The 20,717-nt window shown below is 48.1% G+C and overlaps 1 protein-coding gene across 7 annotated transcripts in view; it reads left to right on the top strand.

The window, feature by feature from the left end:
• Positions 1 to 20,717, top strand: part of LOC1270096 (filamin-C) — a 40,387-nt gene that overhangs the window by 13,805 nt on the left and 5,865 nt on the right. The window contains exons 5-10 of one of the 7 annotated variants that reach the window (XM_061648235.1): positions 78 to 264; positions 330 to 2,001; positions 2,079 to 2,246; positions 15,111 to 16,122; positions 16,206 to 16,426; positions 18,803 to 18,951. In XM_061648235.1, coding sequence (XP_061504219.1) covers positions 78 to 264; positions 330 to 2,001; positions 2,079 to 2,246; positions 15,111 to 16,122; positions 16,206 to 16,426; positions 18,803 to 18,951 — 3,409 coding nt within the window. The other 6 variants (XM_061648240.1, XM_061648239.1, XM_061648237.1 and 3 more) reach the window with 6 other exon arrangements.

Below are 20,717 nucleotides of genomic sequence, written 5' to 3'. Positions count from 1 at the left end.
TCAAGCTGCTTGCCCAGCGCAAAATGGATCCCTAATGCTTCGTCTCCTTCTTCTTTTCTTTGTTGCCGCCTTTCCAGACTTGGTGGACACTTCTTCCGGGTACTCCCAAGGCTTGTACACGTGGCCCCGCCCGGTATGGCGCCGTGCGCCCTCGGAAGCCTTGTGGAAGTGCTGGTCAACGCAACCGGTGCGCCGAAAACCGAGGACATCCTAGTGACCGCCTACAGTCCTTCCGGGCGACCGCTCAAGTGTCCGTTGAAGAAGGTAAATGTTCGTTGCACTTTGCTTTTGCATCCACACTGACCACCGACACATTGTCAACATTCCAGATCGAGGAAGGACACAGTGCCATTTTCAAGCCGGACGAAGCCGGCGTGTGGGAAATTGCCATAACGTACCAGGGCCGCCACATCCAGGGCGGCCCGTTCACCTGCGCCGTGTTCGACCCGAGCGGCGTGTCCGTGCACGGGCTGGACGGGGCGATGCCGCTGCGCGCGCACTCGTTCGAGGTGGACGCGCGCGGTGTCGGGGTGGCCGGCGAGCTGCACGTCGACATCGTGCACGAGAAGCGCTCGCTGGTCTGTTCGGTCGAGCGGCTGCAGGAGAACAAGTACCAGGTCACGTTTATGCCGCGCTCGAACGGCAAGCACCGCGTGTACGTCTACTTCAACGGGTACGACGTGAAGGGGTCGCCCTTTATCATGAAGGTCGGCTCGAAGGGGCGGTCGGGCAAGACGCGAACCAGCCCGCACCAGCACGACGGCAAGCTGCGCTCGGAAAGCCCCTCGTACCATTTCAATGCGTCCTCGCTGACGCGCAAGGCGGACACGCAGAGTGGATCGCTGAGGCGCGAGATCTACTCGCCGCCGACGGTGCAACAGTCGGGCTCACGGTCGCCGCAGGACTACGAGCCGGGCGGGTACATCAAAAGCACCAGCAAGGAGACGTACACGAGCCGCGTAATGTCCCCGGCCCGGCACAGTCCCTCGCCGAAGCTGCTGTTCCCGGCGACCGAGACGGATTATTCCGGCGGCTTTCGGCGCAGTACGGAGCTGCTGTCGCAGCGGCGTGATTCGGACGAGCTGAAGACGAGCCCGGTACGGTTGGGTGGTGGTGGCGGCGTCGTCGACGAAGCCGCCAGCTCGTACGTGAAGACGATCCGCACGGAAAACCACACCACCAAGACGATCCGCACCGTGCTCGATGGGGAGAGCAGCCCGATCGCGCACATCCGCGCCAGCCCCGGGCTGAAAAGCCCGCAAACGGTCGTGTCGGCGACGCTGCTCGATACACGCACGGCCAGCCCGAAACCGCTGATCACGACCACCAGCACCAGCACGTCCAGCACCCGGTACATACCGTCGCCGGTGACGGAGCAGCGCGTCGCCAGCCCGATTGCGATGCACGAAAAGTCCAACGGCACGTACAAGGTGACGGAGCGCAACTCGACCTACAAATCGACCGTAACGCGTGACGTCGTGCGGGACAGCCCGACGCTCGAGCGGGTCGTCCGCAGCCCGCTGACCACGGCCGCCGGCACCAGCGTGGTGGACTACTCGTCCAACATTAAGGTGAACGGGGCGAACGGGCAACCGTCGCGCCGGGACAGCTACGACGTGATCAACAAAACGAAGCATCTGTTCTCGCAGAACTCGCTGGAATCGCTGGCCAATCTTACCGAGCGGCAGCTCAACACCGACCTCACGTACGACCGGTCGACGCTGGACAATCAGACGGAGAAGAACACACACTTTAACAAGTTTTCGCTCGGCACGGAGACGCAGCCGAGGCGTCCGGTGATCGAGGACGAGGGACTGTACCGTGCCGGCGGCTATTTGAAGAACTATCGGACGGAGTCGAACGAATCGCGGTACGAGTCGAAGTACAGCTCCCAGCTGAAGGGTGGATTCGAACCGATCGGGCGGGATGTTAGCGGCGCGCGGGCTATCCGCGTGCAGGACATACCGGACGGTGTGCTGGGACGGCCGGTAGAGTTTGAGAGTAAGTAGCAGATTTCGTACTACTCTGCAAAAAGAGCCACATTAACCGCCTCTCCATTTTGGTTCACTCGACTGCAGTCGATGGTTCACAGGCCGGTTCGGGAAATTTGGAAATCCTTGTCAACGGGGGTCGCGTCACGTCGGCGGTACGGGCGCTCGGTAATCAGCGCTTCATCGCCAGCTTCACGCCGCACGAGTCCGGCACCCACACGGTGCAGATCACCTTCAACGAGGAAACCGTTCCCGGTAAGTTCATTGTTTGTTGAGGAAGTTTCTTTGATTTTGCAGCATTTACGGTGGGTTTTATGCGAGGGAATCGTTCCCATTCTAACATCGATTCTGTTCTGTTGTGTGTTGCTCCGAAGGACTGATCCTGTCGCGAATGTACACATTCTCGAGCAAAGGCAACCCTGCTCTTCCTCCTACCCCATACAGCCACTGGCAGAGGACGCGTGGCGGCTAATGTTTGGTGTCTAATGGCACAGGCTTAGGTTTTATCGTCGCTTTGTGGGAATTATTTTATGCGTGCTGAGGGGATACATGTTCTTATATCGATGCGTATTTAAATAAAGCTTCTACAAGGTGTCCTTATGAATGCCGCAATAGGCTCCTGTTACACTGATTTGATGGATGGAATGGAATATTATTCACAAATATCGGAAGACACATTAATGGACGAAAAATCCAAAAATCAACCAAAAAGCATGGAAAGAAATGGATCATTTTGGATATTTTTAAAACTGGAGTCAACAATTTTAAATTCAATAAAACTGAATTAAAAAGGCTATTCGAGGCACTTTTACACACTTCCTTGTCTCGTAAATAGGGTTTTTTCTGTCGGTTCATTTCCTCGTCATCTAAGACACACACACGTGAATAAATGATCCGATCCATGTGTTGTTCGACCCAGTTCTCCCCTCACTTTGACATTCAAGGGTCGATGAGCTAAGAGGGTCCACCTTTTTTCACGTTCCAAGTGAGTGGTGGCATGTGAAAAGCCTATCCATCTAAACCGTCGACCAGCAACGTGTCGAGCATTGTGTTTTTGGTTTAAACATTGAAATTAAAAATACAATTAAACGTACCATTGTCACCGATAATTCATTCCATCCATCAAACAGAGCTGATTGGAAGAACACTCAAAAAGCAATCATAAAAATCGTTATACCCTCAAAACTGTCACGGATACGTCTTGTTTATTCAAAAAGCTTAACAACTAACACGCTTTGTAGCGATGGTTTTTTTGATTTCAGGAAGTGACTGTTTCGGGAAAATGTTGTTCAGTAACACCTTTAGGTATCGCTGTTTTTTCTCCATCGGCGCATGACGAATTTATGCAGCACCGCAAATGGATTTTAATGGCATTCCTTTCGATTTACTCCATTGCTCGCGATCGCCATTCATGCGTTCTCGATGAACATGAATGTGTGACGGTGTTTGGAATTGAGAGGAAAACAAGAGTTCATGCGCGAGTTCATGCAATGTCTGCTGGTGGTTGAGCCATTTCTGAGTTGCGTAGTGTATAGCCGACCAATCGGGGTGTTCATCTTGCTGCATTCATTTTACGACGATCGGGGTTCGTTGCTTGATAAGTTGCTGGCGTTTTAATCATGGATATTCCTACAGTAATTGATTCCGTTACGATTTGTCTCAAATGTATTATTTAACCATTATAACGTAGTTTTAAATCATTTGTTCCTTCCATACGATCGCTTCTCAGCGACAAAATTACTATTTTATCAAATTCAATTAATTACCAATTCATTACTGAGATCTGATAATGACGAAAAGCATGTTTTGTAGAGATGGGATTACTGATCATTTCACAATTAATTACTTTGAATTGATTTTAATTTTTAAATGAATTTGATTTGAATTCAAATTAAGCAACTAATTTCAAGTAGCTTGACGAAATAAATATTTTCGATTAATTAGTCACAGGCAAGTGGTCCAAGTATAATTACATTATTGGATGAAATTGTTCAAAATACTAGTGGGTCATATATTCTGATGAGAAACCAAATTGAAAACAGTAGTCACCAGTACCTATCTTCTGGCGACAACTTCAAAGTAAATGGATCTTATTTTGGAATGAAATAAAATGACAAAAATAACTAGTTAGCTAGTTAAGAAGCTCCTAGTAACAGGATTAAAGAGACTGATTGTCGGATAGACATGCAATATAATAGTAAAATTAAAATAGTAAACAAAATTATAACTGGCTACAAGTAGCTCCAGGGGAGAGTGAGATTGAAGAGCGTTAAAATAACCAATAAGAACGTGTAACTAGTTACAAGTACCAATTTAAAAGTAACTGAACGTAACTGTAACGAAATAAAATGTTTTGAAACTGTAAAAATGCAAAAGTAAACGGCAAAACAGCTAATTACTCTGGATGAATTTAACGAGCTTCCCGTTTTCTAGAAAAAGTATCTTGACACTTTTTCCAGCTACTCGTTGGTTAGAGTATTTGCATTCCCACTAGTGTTGGTAAAGGTTTATCACTTAAAGTAATGGAACTTGGCGGAAAAACCTGCAACAACAGTTCACATTCCCACACAGCGGGCACTTTTTGCGGTGGCATTCCTTAAGCTTCACCCTCTGGCTACCTGCGCCAGGGGTGCGACCGATAGGCCGCGCGGGCCAGGCTAAAGCCCACGGATGCGAGAGACCAAACGCACCTTCCCTAAAGCCCATACCAACGTACAACAACATCGAGAGATAGACTTTGTACGTGTGTATGTGTGTAGGGCGCATAACACACAGAGAGAGAGAGAGAGACAGTGAGAGCGCCTCGGAGAGAAAAAGCCCACGCACGTACGCTGCCACCAACAGGCAAGTTTGGTGAGCTCTAGCGCAGCCCGATCTCGACCGATCGCGCAAGTCTTCTTTCGAACGTTAACCGCGAAGGGTGCGTGCGATCGTCGTCGTCGTCGTTCATCTGCGCGTTTCTTGCTGTACCAGCAGCAAGGGTGTGAGAGGGGCATTGGGAAGAGGCTGGCATTAAAGTGCAAAAGAGAAAAGGCCTTCTACACCACATCATCACGGCGCGAAACATGCGCTAGAGTGAGCAAACGTGTGCGTAGTTCTGTTTTTTTTCGGTTAAAAAAGATCTTGTTCCCGTGTGTGTGTGTGTGTGTGTGTGCGCGCGCAAGACGCAGAGGGAAAACGAAAGGTGACGGAGAGGGCAACAAGAAGAAGAAATTCATCTCTCAGGTGTGTTTGTGTATACATGTGTGCCCCTGCGTTCGTGTGTATTCGTTCGCTGCCGTACCCAACACTGCCGCGCACCTCGAAGTGTGTGCGTGATCGACCAAGAGGCATTAGAAAAGTTTCCCGACTACGGGGTGGATTTAGGGAGCGAAAGAAGAAAAAAAAACAAACGAAACAAAAGCATATTCTTGCGCTCGGAAAACGAAAAAGAAAATTAAAAAAAGCGGATTGGCAAATATTTGTAGCCTCTCGTCGCGGTGTTTTGCCTTCGTCTTCGTCCGCTTCGGCGAAGGCGGCTGGATATGTGTGTGGCGCAAAGTTGTGAAAAAGTTTGCATGTGGGAATGCGGTCTGCTGCCTTTGCTGCCAACACCTAGATAAATGGGCAAAAACGGTGGCTCCATCTCGCGACTGTAAACCGTGAAGGAACGTCTTTTTTTTTTGTTTGTTCGTTGCTACTAATTACAATCAGTGGAAAAGTAGTGTGAAAAGTATGCAAAAATGGAAGCAAAATCAAGCATTAGCGGTACCGTCGGCCGCATCCGCGAGTGAAACTGATCGAATCCGACACAACCGACCCTCTCGCGATCTCGCTGGGAAGCCATCTTGTGATGGGAGTGTGTGTTCTACACAAGAGACCGCGCGCGCAGCAAGATGACGTGACAAAGTTGGAGCTGTTTTTCTTCCCTTCTTTCGTCTTCGGGTTCCTGTTCTGTTGTGTCGTTTTTGTGTTGTGACGGGGCTCCATTTCCCGTTGTTTTTGTTTTCTATCCCCCCATCTTCTCGTTCCTTTTTCCATTCTCAATCGTCGGCAAAACATGCGTTCTATCTTCAGTCTTTGCCCCCCCCCCCCCCCCCCCCCTTTGTCTTTGTTTTGTTGTGAAGCTTTCACCAAAAAACCCTCGCTAGCTTTCTTCCTCGTTCTTTCCACTACTGATCGCGCATAATTTTAAGGGTTCTGCTTTGACGGTGGCATTAATTTTAATAAGGCAACGACGCACCGCGTTGTGCTGTGCGTGTGGAATGTAAGAAAATTAGCATCAAACGAAGATAACGCAATCGGATCTAAATTCCGAGGCTTCCTTCCTCCGTTTCACACTCACACACACCGCGGTTGCTGGTTGCTTGGCTGGTGGTGGTGGTAGTAGTAGTTTGTTTGCTTGTTAGTGCGCGATACAGAGTGGAAAGATCGACGAAGAAGGGGGCCAGCATTAAGTATGGAGGGTTGTTTTCCGCCTGTCCTGTCCTGCGTTATCTCTGCGTTGTCGCTTACTGTTGTCTACGTTGCACTTCCACCACCCAATTCAGCAGTCGGTTTATGCTGAGTTTTATGTTGTACATCGTTGGTTTTGTTCCGCAAAATCCATATTCACATCGATCGTCAGCAACAGCAGCATTTGTAGCAGCTTCAACGCAACAACAACGCAGCAAAGACTTCCGGCGGTGGCGTGACCAGCGGGCAACGTTTAGCGATAGGAAAATTAAAAGAAGCGTAAGTTTCCTTCCGTTTTTTTGCAGGCCCGTCTAAAAAAAGCAGTTTTTTTCTTATTCAATATAAACCACAAGACCGTTGTGTTGCTACGAACCAAAATTGATCGTCCAATCAAGTGAGCACCCGAAATAATTTGAAATGATTGAAAGATTCCACCAAAAAACCTTTAAAAAAAACCCAAGAAAATTACTCCCTGTGAAGGTATAATTAATGCATTATACCTACACACACATACACAACGAGAACTCACAGCATCGCAACGGCTTTCGGTTCTCTTAATCCACCCCTGTTGCTGTCTGTCTGTTCAACTGAGTTCAACGTATTTCCTCCCCGCGGAACGGTCCCCCCACCGACTGTAAGCTGACCCAGATTCTCGGAGCCGCTTTTCTCAAATGCTCCGCAGCATCTAGCGCTCTGTTGTTATCTCTCTCTCTCCCTCGCACTGTTTCGCTCTTTTTTCTCTCTACCCCATTCTCTCTTGATCGTTGAGGCCTCCCCCTGAAGATTAAGAAGAAACAACACGAAGGGCAATAATACCGCTCGAAAGCCGAAGCGATAAAGCAGAAAACGCACCACCGATGCACCACCTACCCACCACCGCACGCCACTCACACACAGCCCATTTGGGTACTGTTAAGGGCAAACCCCCCCTGGTGCATATACATATATCTACACGTTTCCGCCATCATGAATACCGTTCGAATGGATGGTGTGTGTGTGTTTGTGTGTGCGAGTACCTTTTTCTATCCCGCGCGGAATGCACTTCCTTCGACCGATCGTTCGGTTGGAGATTAATGATGATGAAATACAGTGCCCGACTCAGAATCCCGGCATCCAGCCTTTCCAGAATCTGTGCCGGTGGTTTGGAATGAAGTGCCGGGAAACAAGCAATGAAAGGCGGGGCGGTGCAGAACCATTAGAACGGTACATTCTTAGAGAAATAGCACGATCGGGTGGTAATTAAAATGCTAGCCTCGTTTTTTTTTTACTATCAATTCTCACACCACGGACAGCCCAAAACGTGAGGCCAGGGCGTTTGGTACCTCGATGCTGTTGGAGGTTTTGCATAACCCGAAAGCATAAACGCACCACATTCACTTTTTGTTTCGGTTGAGTTTCTTGAGCGACCGGCCCCAACAAACAAAAGCTCCTCAAGGTTAGCCGGGCCAGATTTCCACAAGCGGCACACACGGATTGCGGCTGTGGGGGGCAGGAAACTGCATTTAACTCCAACGACGACTGCTGTACAACATCCTGTCTGCATTCATCAAAACGGCGGACGCTCATAATTCGCATCTCGTGCGATGGCCGTCCCACGCCACCGTTTGCAGCGATTCTTTTACTTTGTGTTTCATTTTCCTACGCGCATCGTTTGTCCTTTGGGACACGGACACAGCCCAACAACAATGCGGGGGTTGTGGGGGTGCCAGTTTTCCATTTTCTGCCAGCCTTCGGGGCGAGTGAATCGACGGCGGCTGCAAACAATGATAAGAGCGGAAGACATTTTTCTTTAATCGTCCGCCCTCGACCGCCCCATCCTCGGTGGGCGTTGTTGTCTTCGAAGGCTAAAGTGTGTGTGTGTGTGTGTATTTATAAAGCAACAACCCTGCGTTAAACGTTCGACGAGAGTTGGCGAGCAAAAAACACGGCTTGGTGGTGGTGGTGTGCGGCACCTTAAACGGCAAAGCGAGCGCTGATTCATGCGTCCCCTAGCAAAGAGACAGCAACGAGCGGCATTGCTGGGAAAACTGGTACTTCCCTGTGTGGTTGTAAATGCTTTTTCTTCGGGTTTTTTTAATGACGTTTAGCTCTTCGATCTTGTTCGTGTGGGTTGTATGGCGTTGGTTGAGCCACTGCCATTCCTTACCAGTGCATTCAGCGCGAAAAGGTAAAGGTGTATTGTGCAATTGAAACACACTCATTCGTTTCTGAATCAATCGTCAGAAGGGAACTGGCAATCCATCGACCTCTTCTTCCAGGTTCCAAACAACAACCAAAACTTTGCAAGTTTGCAGTTTGATCGCCTCGAGACCGCCTTTTCTGCAACGCAAGCAACCCGTTTGAAACTGTTTATTTTAAAATGCATTTGCAAAGCTGTGCCGGTGAGGTTACAGTTGCAAACCAAACCAGCTACCTCGTTTACTAAACACAGCCCAGTGTCTCAAGGTTGATGACACACACACACCGGCGGAAAAAGGGCGCACCAACGCTTTGGTGCATATTTTCACGCTGAGTTGACGCTTTTTTCCCCTCTTCTTTGTAAGCGCGGTGAAGACGACGAGTGTAGGTCGATGCCGTGCTCGATCTCACTAATTGGCACGCTCCCCAAAATACGTCACACACATACCTGTGTAAAGTGAACATTTGAGAAGGTTTTAGCTCGATAAAGATCGACATCAAATCGTTTTCTCCACACTCATAACAGCGTGTTTACTGCTCGATTCCCGTCGACAGCACGATCGAGCGATTTTATTTAGCTGATGCATCACGCCAGTTTGCACTTTCGCAATTGCTTTTAAACTGTCTGAAGGCAGAGAAAGAGAGAGAGAGAGAGAGAGAGAGAGAGAGAGAGAGAGAGAGACAGAAAGCATCCATAATACTGTTTGAATGGATAAAAGTGCAAAAGATCGACGAACGATCAGCATCAATAAATGCACACAAAGTGCGATGTTGCGATAACGCGGAGTGCGCATTTAAATTGTGCACCATAATTGTGCGTGTGATTTCGATTCACACTGCCGATGCGCTTATCTCTTGACGCACCGCACGAGCACGACGAGTGTGCAGAGGAGAAGCATTGCAGACGCTTTCCCGCGCAAGTGATGTTTGTTGAAGCGTTGTTTATATAATGCCACTACACAGAAGATCGTTTTGCCTTTCCTTAAGTTCAAACTCGATTTTGAGCAGTGAAATATCAAGCGTGCATATAAATTGCGCCTCAATGATTTAATTTCAAATTACCAACGCCGCCTCGCGACTTACAGCCGGTGCCGTACTGGCAATTTTAATTACCGAGCGATTAAACGTGCGCCGCGTGTACGGTAATTTACGTAATAAAAGCCAATTTTGTACGGCCACGGGGGTACCTCCGTCTTCACTGCTTCCGGCGGCACCCAATCGACCGTGTCCCAATGCCTAATGGTTCGGGCCCAGAAAAGGGTGGCCCTTTTCGGTGTGTCCCGTCAAGGGTGGAATAAGAGAGAGAGAGAGAGTGGTCCAGCCGTATGCAGCACAAACTACTGCACTGGGACAATGCATGACTGCACCTGGCTGGCTGCCATTGCATTGGGAGAAAGTCGCCTCTTTGGCTGACCATCGCATGTGAAACGATCTTCTCCGACGATCTGCACACACACAACCACACACACACCGTGTGCGCCTGCTTGTTTGTTCGTTTGTTGTGGTTTGTTTGCTGTTTGCGCAGAAGAAATGAGCGCTTCTCTCGCCTTGTACGCGCCCGGCTCTCGAGGTATCGAATTTTCCAAACGAGAAAGTTGTGCTGCACGGCACTGTGTGAACAAAGAGAAACGGACCGGCTGAAGGAAGCGGCACCGCAGCAGCATCAGCAGTTGTTTTTTTTTCACTTTCCCATTAAAATGCCGCACATTTTTCGAGGGTTTTGGCTTTTGTTGCAGGTTGCCCACAGCTGGTTGGCGAATAATTTAAAGCCACCGGAACACACCGGTGTCTCAGGGGCACAGCTTGAGGGTTGAGTGGAGTGGATTGCGTCAATGTGGTGCCGGCGGCTGTGAAAGGAGCCACCCAAACACCCCCCACGGGAGCCAAACCCCGTGTCACAAGGGCGTGTTGCTTACGCGCCCTCTCGTTTAACCACCGATCGTTTGTCGCCCGGATCGAGCTTTAATTCGATTCGAAGCAGGTGACGATGGTGGTTATTCCCGCGTGTTTAAATGGTGTACGTAAGTGTGTGTGTGTTTTTTCCCCATTTTCTAATTTTCGGCACAATGGCTCGCCAAACAGGAAAACGCTTAATATTCGCATATTAACGTATTATGCAAGCGTTAGTCGCCACTCGGGCTGAATGATTGATTTATACTCCCTTACACGAGTATTGTTTCCTTCCCTCCATTCACTCAAACGGCCATAACAGTGCGTTACGGTTATGGTCGAAAATGAAGCGTGCAGCATTTGAATTATTTTAATTCACCACACCCGGCTCACGGGGGCGCTCGTTTGGGGCGCTTGGGTCGATGAACTGTGTCAATTGCTGGTTGGCTTTTAGTTTCATTTAACTTACCGAATAAATTGAAACGTATGATTCGACTCATACAATGCATAACGATACGATTTTTTGTTAAATTAAATTATTTAACCAATTTCTTTCACTCATTTTCGAGGTTCGTCGCTTGTTTGGCACGCACAAGTCTTTTGTTGTGAAATTGTTCCGTTTGCAGCACTTTTTCGCTCTCCTGTATATCTCGTGGGATAGATGATAGTTTCAAACTCACACACACACACACGCTCAGGGGTCACTCCGCAGCACACCAAAAACCGGTCCTTTTCGTCTCACCAAAATAGCTCACCCCGGCATCTTGTGAGCTGGAAAGCGGAGAAATCCCGTGCTTCTTGCTTCGCTTGTTGTTGCTGCTTTGTTATTCGTTTTTTTATCGTCCGGGAGGGTGTGGAGGGTGTTGTACACACAATCTCGCCCCGTTGGCTGAGAAATGGACAAATCCACACACAAATCCCACCCCGAAAACGACATTCCAACATTAGCGGGAAGCAACAGCGACGTCCAACCCATCATCCCATGCCCAGCGTTGGCAGCGGAGGGCGACGGCGACGATGACATACGCACCGCAGGAATGGGAAGCAAAATGCAAATCAAAACAGCGAGATGAAAACAGGCCCCCCTGTGCCACGTTTTACTTACACGTGGAGAGCTTAACGTGGCCGTCGTGGTTGGGTCGTGATTCGTGATGGTTTTCTTCTAGAATCTTCCACCCGAGTGGAGGATTGCTTTTGAAATAGTAGTAGCTTACGACAAATCATGACACACATACATGCGCATATGCTTAGAGTATGTGTCGTGTTTAGGAATTAAATCCCGCACGGAAAAAAGAGCTGGCCGCAACAACAAAACGTGTGAAAAAAACAAAGCTTTTCGTACTTTTCAAACCCATACCGACCACCGACCCACTTCACCATTTTAAGGTCATTTTACTGTCCATTAAAACCCGGGTAAGCAGGTTCCTTTCTTTCTGCTTCGCTGTCGCTGTTTGGGAAGCTTGCATATGCATAAAACATTACCCCAACCGCATTTCCCACCTCAATGGCAGAATGAGGTGTGCCATTGCGCCGCTGTTCGCGAATGACCTTCCGTCCGGGTTGTGGTTGTGCTGACCAGTGACGTCGGTTGGTGAGTGAGATGCTCATGTTTATTGATAAGAAGAAAAAACTTTCACCAAATGGGCTATGTGTGTGTGGCGTTCACATACCGCTCCACCTCGGTGCGAGTTCAAGAGTTTTCCCGCACCCGCACCCCGTGTGGGTGGACAACGGAAAACGAAAACGGACGGTGTTGGAAAGCGAAATTTTCATTTCAAGCGGTCAAACTTTTCGGAACGGAAGCGACCGGCCCGGTTGTTGAAGGTTTATGTGTTGAGGATGATCGACGAGAGGGGAATGAAAATAAAATTAAAGGTAATAACAGACAAACACTCTTAAACGCCAAAGAAGAGCTGACCATCTTCGCTCGTTCGCTTTCGTTCCCTTTCGAGGTGGGTTAATTACCTCCCAAAAAAACGCACCGGGCCCTGATTGATCGTGATGGATTGCAGAAGGTAGAGGTGTTTTTGTTTGTCGAATCGATCAGATGGATGAGCTGGCCGTTGTTTTTGTTGGTCCCTCTTCTTTTTGGAGGGTTGTGGCTTTTGCCATATACCGGTAGTAGTAGCCGGTAGCCAAAAGTGGGCAACTCAAGCCAACCTAACGGGCGAGCCTGATTGGAAACGAATCGATTTTCCCTGCTCGCAGTAGTGGGCACTTTCACCTCGAGCGGCGTGTTGGTCCGAGAGACACAGTTTCTCTTTTCTTCCTCACTTCAAGGGTTGGCTGGCAGTGGAGCAAGATGGTGGTGTGCGCGTGTGTGCATTAATACCACACGAACTGGACAGTCTGTGGGACAGATCAATCAATGATGGAATGGAGAGAAGAAGAAGAAAAAAACGACACAATCTCTCCAGCTTTTTTGTCCCAAGATGGAATGCCACACTTTGCCGATCGCCGTACAGAAAGCGAGAGTGCCCGCCGAGTCCGTGTCCGTGTCCGTGCGCGGAGATAAATACCGAAATATGCCTGCCAATGCTATGTTTTATGCTCTCCCCCCAAAAAACCGGAAAGACTACTTGCCTCACACACACACACTCCTGAACGAAACAGACGGAGGGATATCGTGGGGGTGAGTTTCCGTGTTTTGCTGTTGCCACGTTGTCCAACTTTTGAGACGACGGAATTCCTTCATGTACGATCGCGCGTTGAATAACTGCAGCGGTCATGTTTTACCTGCTTGTATAACACAACACCATACGCGTACACGAACTTCATCGTCAGCCACAACAGCACGCTGATGGATAGATAATTAATATTTATAAAGCAAGCTGCCACTTTAGTTTGATCCAACTCCCAAACGTGTTGATGGTTTTGCTGATGTACCAAAGCTCTGTGGTCAAGAATTTGCCTTCATGCCCAATCCAACATGCAATAAATTGACGGGAGAAACTAAACTCCGAGGGAAAACCCTCATTTTCCAGCTCATCTCACTCCAAATGTGTGTTACGAGAGCTTTCACGCCTTGCCTCCCAAACAACGGCGTGAGGGAAAAACACGGCACAAGCGCCTACCCAAGAAGAGATAATCTCCGGTCGTACAGACGGGATGGCTCGATTTTCCCGCAGCACCACCAAACGCCTCTATCTATGTGTGTATGTGTTTTGATGTGTGCTGATCGGTTCGTGCGCGGAAACGCGATCATTTCACACGCGACGCACGCCACGCCACACTCGCGTAACCTGATTTCTGTCTGCAATTAAGAGCAAAAAAACGCTTGGCACAGTCCCTCCCAAGTGTGTGTGTGTGTGTGTGTGTGTGTGTGTTTTTGTTATCTTCTTGCCTTCTTCTTCTACTTCTTCTCAACTGCAATCCCCCAATTGAGTACAGCTACACCACCCCTCTTGCCTTCATTATTAATCTTATTTGGTAATCGGAACGCGTCCCACTGCGCAACATTCAAAACCGCACGGGGAGGGGACACGTACGGGGGAGCGCAAATAAATTACTGTTTGCTGCATTTTGCCCTCCATCGGGCGCATCTATCTTTCCGGGTTCGCTTCCCCTTGGGGGAGTGCATTTTTGGTTGCGCTGTATGCGCAACTATTGGGCTACTTTTCATGCGGTGATCGTACGCAAATCGATAAGACGCAAACTTTACTGCTCCAACACCGGGGACCAACTGTCCACCATTGCCGCTTTCGTTGTCAAACATGTGTTGTTGTTCATATTGATGTCCAGCAAATGACATCGTTCACATTGTTTCGTGTTCCAGTGGCACCACTCTCTTTTGTGTACGTATGTACAGATGTAGAGGACGTGCACCTCAAACTGCTTTGGAGCTTTTAAAAGACAACACATTGACCGACAAAAGTGGCTACTTTTCTGTCAAGATCTCCCACATTGACAAGCGGGATAGGCGAAGGAGATCGAGATGAGATTTTAAAACAAAATTGATTTCCTCGTGGTATTTTGATAAATGAACAACCGTGGACTGATCCTCGGATGGATTCAACCATATCAGAGTGTAATTTAAAGATGATCTTTTTAATTTCTGAGAGACTTTTGGTCGAGATGTAGATCGACATGATGGAACAAGCGACGGAAGTCATTTGTAGATGACGGACGGTATATGGAATATGTAAACGGAAGTCGTTGTAGATGCTATCATTACTTACTTGTCTAGATATTGGAGTGGATATTGGATATAGTTGGAATATTCAGAAGAACTACAGAAGCTCCAGCAGAGTGTTGTTTACAATCAATAGGAATTCGATGTTAAGTCGTTAGAATGCATCAAAGATCCATGATTCACTTCAATGAAAGTGTCATTTGAAAAGAAGCTGTCCTATTCCTCGGTATGACAGGATCTAGCATTTTCCTGGTCTCATCTCAAGCCAACTAGAAATTGATTTGCTGATTAGAAATGGTTACTCAGGATCTTCTATGAAGCTCTCACCGATATTCTGAACTGAAGATTCGTCAAATCAGTAATATTTAATGCACCTTGGAACAATTTAGAAGTATCGATGTCTTTTAGCTATCCTAATTCTTTTATTTTTGTCAACGATGTTCTGACACCTCAACTAACCTGCCCTCTCTTCTTCTCCCCCACAGGCTCACCTTGGAATATCAACATCATGTCGTCACCAGGGCTCACGGCTCTCGGTGAGTCCACGCGGCTAGTGCCGGCGAACCTGCCGGCGGTTTTTGAGGTGCTGCCGCCCCCGGGCGCCTCGATCCGTGGCAGCGACTGCGTCGCCACCGTGCTCTCCCCGAGCAAGACCAAAGTGTCCGCCCGGGTGACGCACGAGTCGGCCAACGGTTCGCTCCGGATCGAGTTCGTCCCGTCGGAGGTCGGCACGCACATTATCGAAGCATCGATCGGGGGTACCACCCTCGTGGGCGGTCCGCTCATCGCCAAGGTGTACGACTCGAGCCTGATCCAGGTGACGGACGTGAACGGCGGTGTCGTTGGGCAGCCGTGCCAGTTCCGCGTCGACGCGAGCGCAGCCGGCGAAGGACAGCTGGAAATTTCGATCAACGAAGGCGAAGTGCCAAACCATGTGCAGGTGGTGGGCGGTGGCCGTTGTTTGGTGTCGTTCACGCCCGAGCAAGCCAAACCCCATCTGATCGATATCAAGTTTAACGGTGAAACGGTTATCGGCTGCCCGTTCGTGTGCTCGGTCGCCGATACGAGCCGCGTTCTGCTGAACCTCACCAATCTGGAGCTGATCCCGGTCAACCGGCCGGCCTCGTTTCACATCACCGTCAGCGGTGGTGGTGCGGCCGAGCTGGCCGTCAGTGTGCGCGGACCGCAGGGTGAGCTGCCGGTGCGCGTAACCGGCGACATCCATGCCGGGTTTACGGCCGAATTTACGCCGAACCATGTCGGCGCGCACACGATCAACGTCGAGTACAATGGCTATCCGGTGCAGGGCACACCGTTCGTGGCGAAATCGTACGACGCCACCAAGGTGGCGGTCGGGTCCGTGTCCAAGGGTACGGTCGGCCGGCCGGTACAGTTCACCGTCGATGCGGGCGACGCGGGCGAAGGCAACCTCGAGATAACGATCTCGGCCAAGGGCCACAACATTCCCACGCAGGTGCATCCGCAGGGAAATGCCAAGTAAGTGTTGCTGCTACTGCTGACGCTCCAAAGTTATCCAAGATCTTAACGAAACTCATCCGATCTCGTTTTTCCGCTTGCAGATTCGCCGTCTCGTTCGTGCCGGCCGAACCGTGCGAGCACATCATCAACGTGTCGTTCAACAAAATGCTTGTCCCCGGCTGCCCGATCACCGTCATCATCAACGGCGGCACGACCGGGCCGCAGGTGTCGCTCGGCGGGCCCGGCCCGCTCCACATGCCCAACTCGCTGGTCATCAACCACGCCGGAGGCCGCCTGGAGGACATCGAAGTGAACGTCGAAGGTAGGTGGTGGCCACCGGTCGTCCCCGGAACCGTAGATACTAGCGTAGTGTTTGTGTAACTTTGTTATCCTGCGTGTGTGTGTGTGTATGTGTGTTGTTTTGTGTATTTGTGTAAGAAATATTCTCAATCACTATTCCGTTCTTTTGGGGTTCATCAATTTGCGATCTTTGCGCAGAATACTTATTACTACCGTACTGTTATTAGCACGCTAAGAATTGTTTGTAGTCTGACGTCTGTCACACTGTACCACACACACAAACACACAATCCTTTTCTCTCTCTCTCTCTCTCTTCCTCTATCTGAATATTCCTTTTAAATAGCGCGTTTTTGTTAGTACACCGTACTCCGTAGCCAGTATCATTAGCGCGATCTTCTTGCTAGATCACCCCTTTTTTCTCCGATAGTTCGCGTTCCCAAAATTTCGCCTTTTTTCCATACGTCACACTTTACCCTCATCTGTTCTCTCACTTCTGATTTGGGTGCTAGATCCTTAATGCAACTAGCGTGCGATATTAGATCCACACACACCTTTCTATCTTTCTTGTTTTATGTGTTTTTTGTTGTTATTAAAATTACTTCCATTTTTTTTTTGCAAAATTCACACACATTTGGGCATTTTGGAGTTACAAAACTAAAGCAAAAGCTCTCAATCGACTACCATTCCGGGCCAGCACTTCACCCATTTAGAGAGATAGGCATATATCAAGCTAAATCGCGTGCACAGTGCATTGGAATGCTGCAGGGGAGAAAGGAGAAGCGAAAGGTTTCGATCACGGTACAAGTGATTAGGAAATGGTCCACAGCCAAAGGAAAACCTTTAAATAGCAATTTGTGAAAAGCGTACGAGAGAAGAAAAAGGGAATTATTTCTTTAAATGTGTAACATAACCCAAAAAAAAAAGACATGATTGTGGTTGAGATTCAGATTCTCAAATCAGTCCTGGCAACAAAAAAAAAAAACAGAAAGAAGCGCATCATTTCCAATTACCCGTTTTGGCTCAAACTCAAAAGGATCGAATTTTTTCATACCAACCACAATCATTGCAAAGAAGAAACAAACAACAACCCATTTTTTAACCCGTTCTAGCACTGTAAATGAATCGTTTTAATCTGACCGGAGGTCTTTCCCCGTTTTCTTCTGTTTTACATGTACATTCCAGGGCGCCGTAGACTTTTGTACTAGAAACACTTTGATTGATTGATTGATTTAATTTCTCCTGTCTTTTTTTTTAATTGATCGTTCCCCCCCGGTTACCGTTTTTGGATGTTGTGAATAATGTTAGCTTATTGTAGCCAGCAAGGCTTTTGGTGGCTTTTTTTTACTAAATTTGGTTCTAAAAACCCTTCCAAGACGGTGGAACGATGCCATGGCATCGCAGTAGCCATACAATCTCCAGCGATGCCTCCCCTCACGCGTCCGTCTTTATCACGCTCGCTGCAGAAAGGCGCCTTTTAGCGCGCAGCCTGCTACAATTTGCCATCTTCGTCCGTACCACGTGTACGAATCCATGCTTGTTTCTTTAATTTAAGTCTATTCATTTCGAGCGCTTGATTACAACGTCCTTCGCTTTGTAATTTGTTTTTTTTTTTTTAACTTTAATACAAATTAATCCAACAAGCATCTCTCTCATGCAAAACAGATTTCTAACACTCCCGTTGAGACCGATTGACCGATTAGCTAGAAGATAAGCAATATTAATAATATTAAGAACCAATAAGCCATTAACATTAGCACCATTAAGGCATGTTAACCAACAAACAGTAGTGACGGTAGCAGAACAAAAGGATACGAAAAATGTGTGGGGAGAAAAGAAAAAAAAAACATATGTTAGAAATATGATTTTTTGTATCATTCACACATAACACACGTATTTATTACTCACAATCGACACATCCACCAACCACCAAACCTTACAAGTTGCTAACACTCCAACACACCACAGTTATATTTCTGTTGATGTATTTCGTTGATTTATACCTTCTCTCGGCGTGGGTTCTTGGTGTATAATAAATAAACAAACCAACAAACCAACCAAATTTCTGACTAATAAATCCTGACGCGCATCCTTTGCATTATATACGTGGCATGGCGTGAGTACACTCCCTCGTTGCTGTAAGCGTCCCTCTTGTAGAAATCACCTCCCTTGGTGTACATCCCTTTGCTTCCCGTACTCCTTTGGGTTTTGTAATGGCTGGGGTTAGGTGTGCCTACGAAGGAGTTAGTCCCTCCCCCCAGCATGCCTGTAGATACACTCTCGGTTCCTTTTTAAAAACGCACAAAAAAAACCATAAAATGAACCATAAAGTAAAGTACCGAAAATCAAAACGCGAATCCGTTCCGACACTTCACTCCCACCCCCCCGCTTCACACTACAGGCCCCTCCGGTCATTCGGTACCGGCGCAGGTCTTACAGACGGCCGACGGTGTGTTTAAGGCCGAGTTTGTACCGCGCGTTGTCGGCGAGCATTGGGTCAGCGTAACCGTCGAGGGACAGCCGACCGTCGGCAGCCCGTACTCAGCGAAGGTAAGTGAGATTGGCCAGCGTCTTACATCTCCCCGTCAAGGTCGTTTGCGAAGAATGGGAATGGGAGTCTAGGTGTGATCGTGTGAAGTCGTATGGTGTGGCGATCGCTGTTTAGAATGCTGTTTTATTCCCGTGTGGAATGCTGAGGGATGGGCCAACACTGAGCTGTTTAATAATGTATAAGCTTTTGGAGCGAATTAATGATCACTGGAAGAATGTGGTTACGCTTCAGTGGTTACGGCAAGTAACCACTCTACGCGTGGATCTCCAATGGATCCTAGGAACTCCAAGCATTGAAGTTTTCCAAACAACAACAGATTCTTTCCATAAAGATAAGTTTGCTGGCCACAAGCAACAATCAAACCACCCTAATATTGGTTTCATAAGCCCCAATTTTAATGCTTACGTCTCGTCGTCGCTAATCTGATCTCATTTACCGGATGACTGCCTCTGCTTACAGCAGCGTAAACAAAAAAAAACTCTTTAATAATGAAACTAAACCATTTCTGTGTTCCGGGAGTGTAAGTGATATAATCATGCAATTTAGAAATGACAGCACGGAGCAGTATATAGATGATCGGAGCGTTGGAACCAATTGATGCATCATTTCCCGGTCGGCTGAGTGTGTCATACGATGCACGACAGCAGATAGCGTTCGTTTGGAGTTTGGTATGCAAAACTGGGACATGCTTTTCATGTGCTCAAATCATCCTAAACATGTACAAACAAGACATTTACGAGGAGTTGTTGTGAAATTGTTTGGTTAAAGCTCGTTTTAACTTCAAGCTTGAGGCACGTCTTCTCCCCTAAGTTTATTACACTTGCCCTAAAACTACCAACTCTTTTGATGGTCAAGATATACGGCGCAGTTTTAACTCTTCCATGGCTGCCTTCCCCGTTTACGCTCTAATGCGTTTTGAGAAATGAAAAGTGACTCTTTAAAACTGTAAAACCACCACACTTGATGAGGCCTAACCCACAAGCTCCAACTCTGAAGGGTAGTCCAATGTGTATGTGTGTGTGTTTTGTCCATAGTCATTGTAGCTTGACGAATGGGTAATTAAAAAAGCAAGAAGAACATTGCTCCCCTTTTCTACACCGTCTTGTGTTCTTGTGGTGTATGTATTTGGATAACATTTTTTGGAGATACTGGGAACTCCGAAAAACTCCCACACTGACTCTACGCTCCCAATTAATCGTGTCCAGAGCGTAGAAGTTGAACTCCGATTCTAGAAGGTCACATTCATCATGAACCCTTAGAATGATGTATTTACAGAGACACGTGTGCAAGAGCAAACGCTCCACAGTTTGCGTAAGGCAATGCGCATCAGAGTTGTGCCTTAGAGGAAGCATTGTGCGCGTTTGGAGTATAATTACCGTTAATTATTAACTTTATTCGCGCTTGTGCAACAACAAAAACAACAACAACAACAATAGCTCTAGTGTTAGGCCATAGGAAAGACCTCACACACACAACCACACATGGAAGTTGCTTTTACCCCTGGTGAGGAAGCGAGAAAGAAGCGCTAGATCAGCGTCAGTACACTCACACCTCTCCAGTCTCTAACCAGTTCGCCCACCCGCCCTCCCATTTAATCATTCCGATCACGTCACGGCCCGTAGAAAGAAGGGTAGGGACAGCCGACAGGTTGAAAGTCTGTCCCGCCCGTGGCCAAAACCCAAGCGCTCATACTAACACCCGCTTTCCATTGCTATTCCATCTGCCCGGGCGAACGGCGGGGGCCTACGCGAACACGCATCCATCA

The sequence above is a fragment of the Anopheles gambiae genome, chromosome 2 (genome assembly GCF_943734735.2).
Source record: "Anopheles gambiae chromosome 2, idAnoGambNW_F1_1, whole genome shotgun sequence".
NCBI classification, from domain to species: domain Eukaryota; kingdom Metazoa; phylum Arthropoda; class Insecta; order Diptera; family Culicidae; genus Anopheles; species Anopheles gambiae.
The sequence above is the reverse complement of the archived record's forward strand: the minus strand, read 5'-3'. Positions and strand labels throughout refer to the sequence as shown.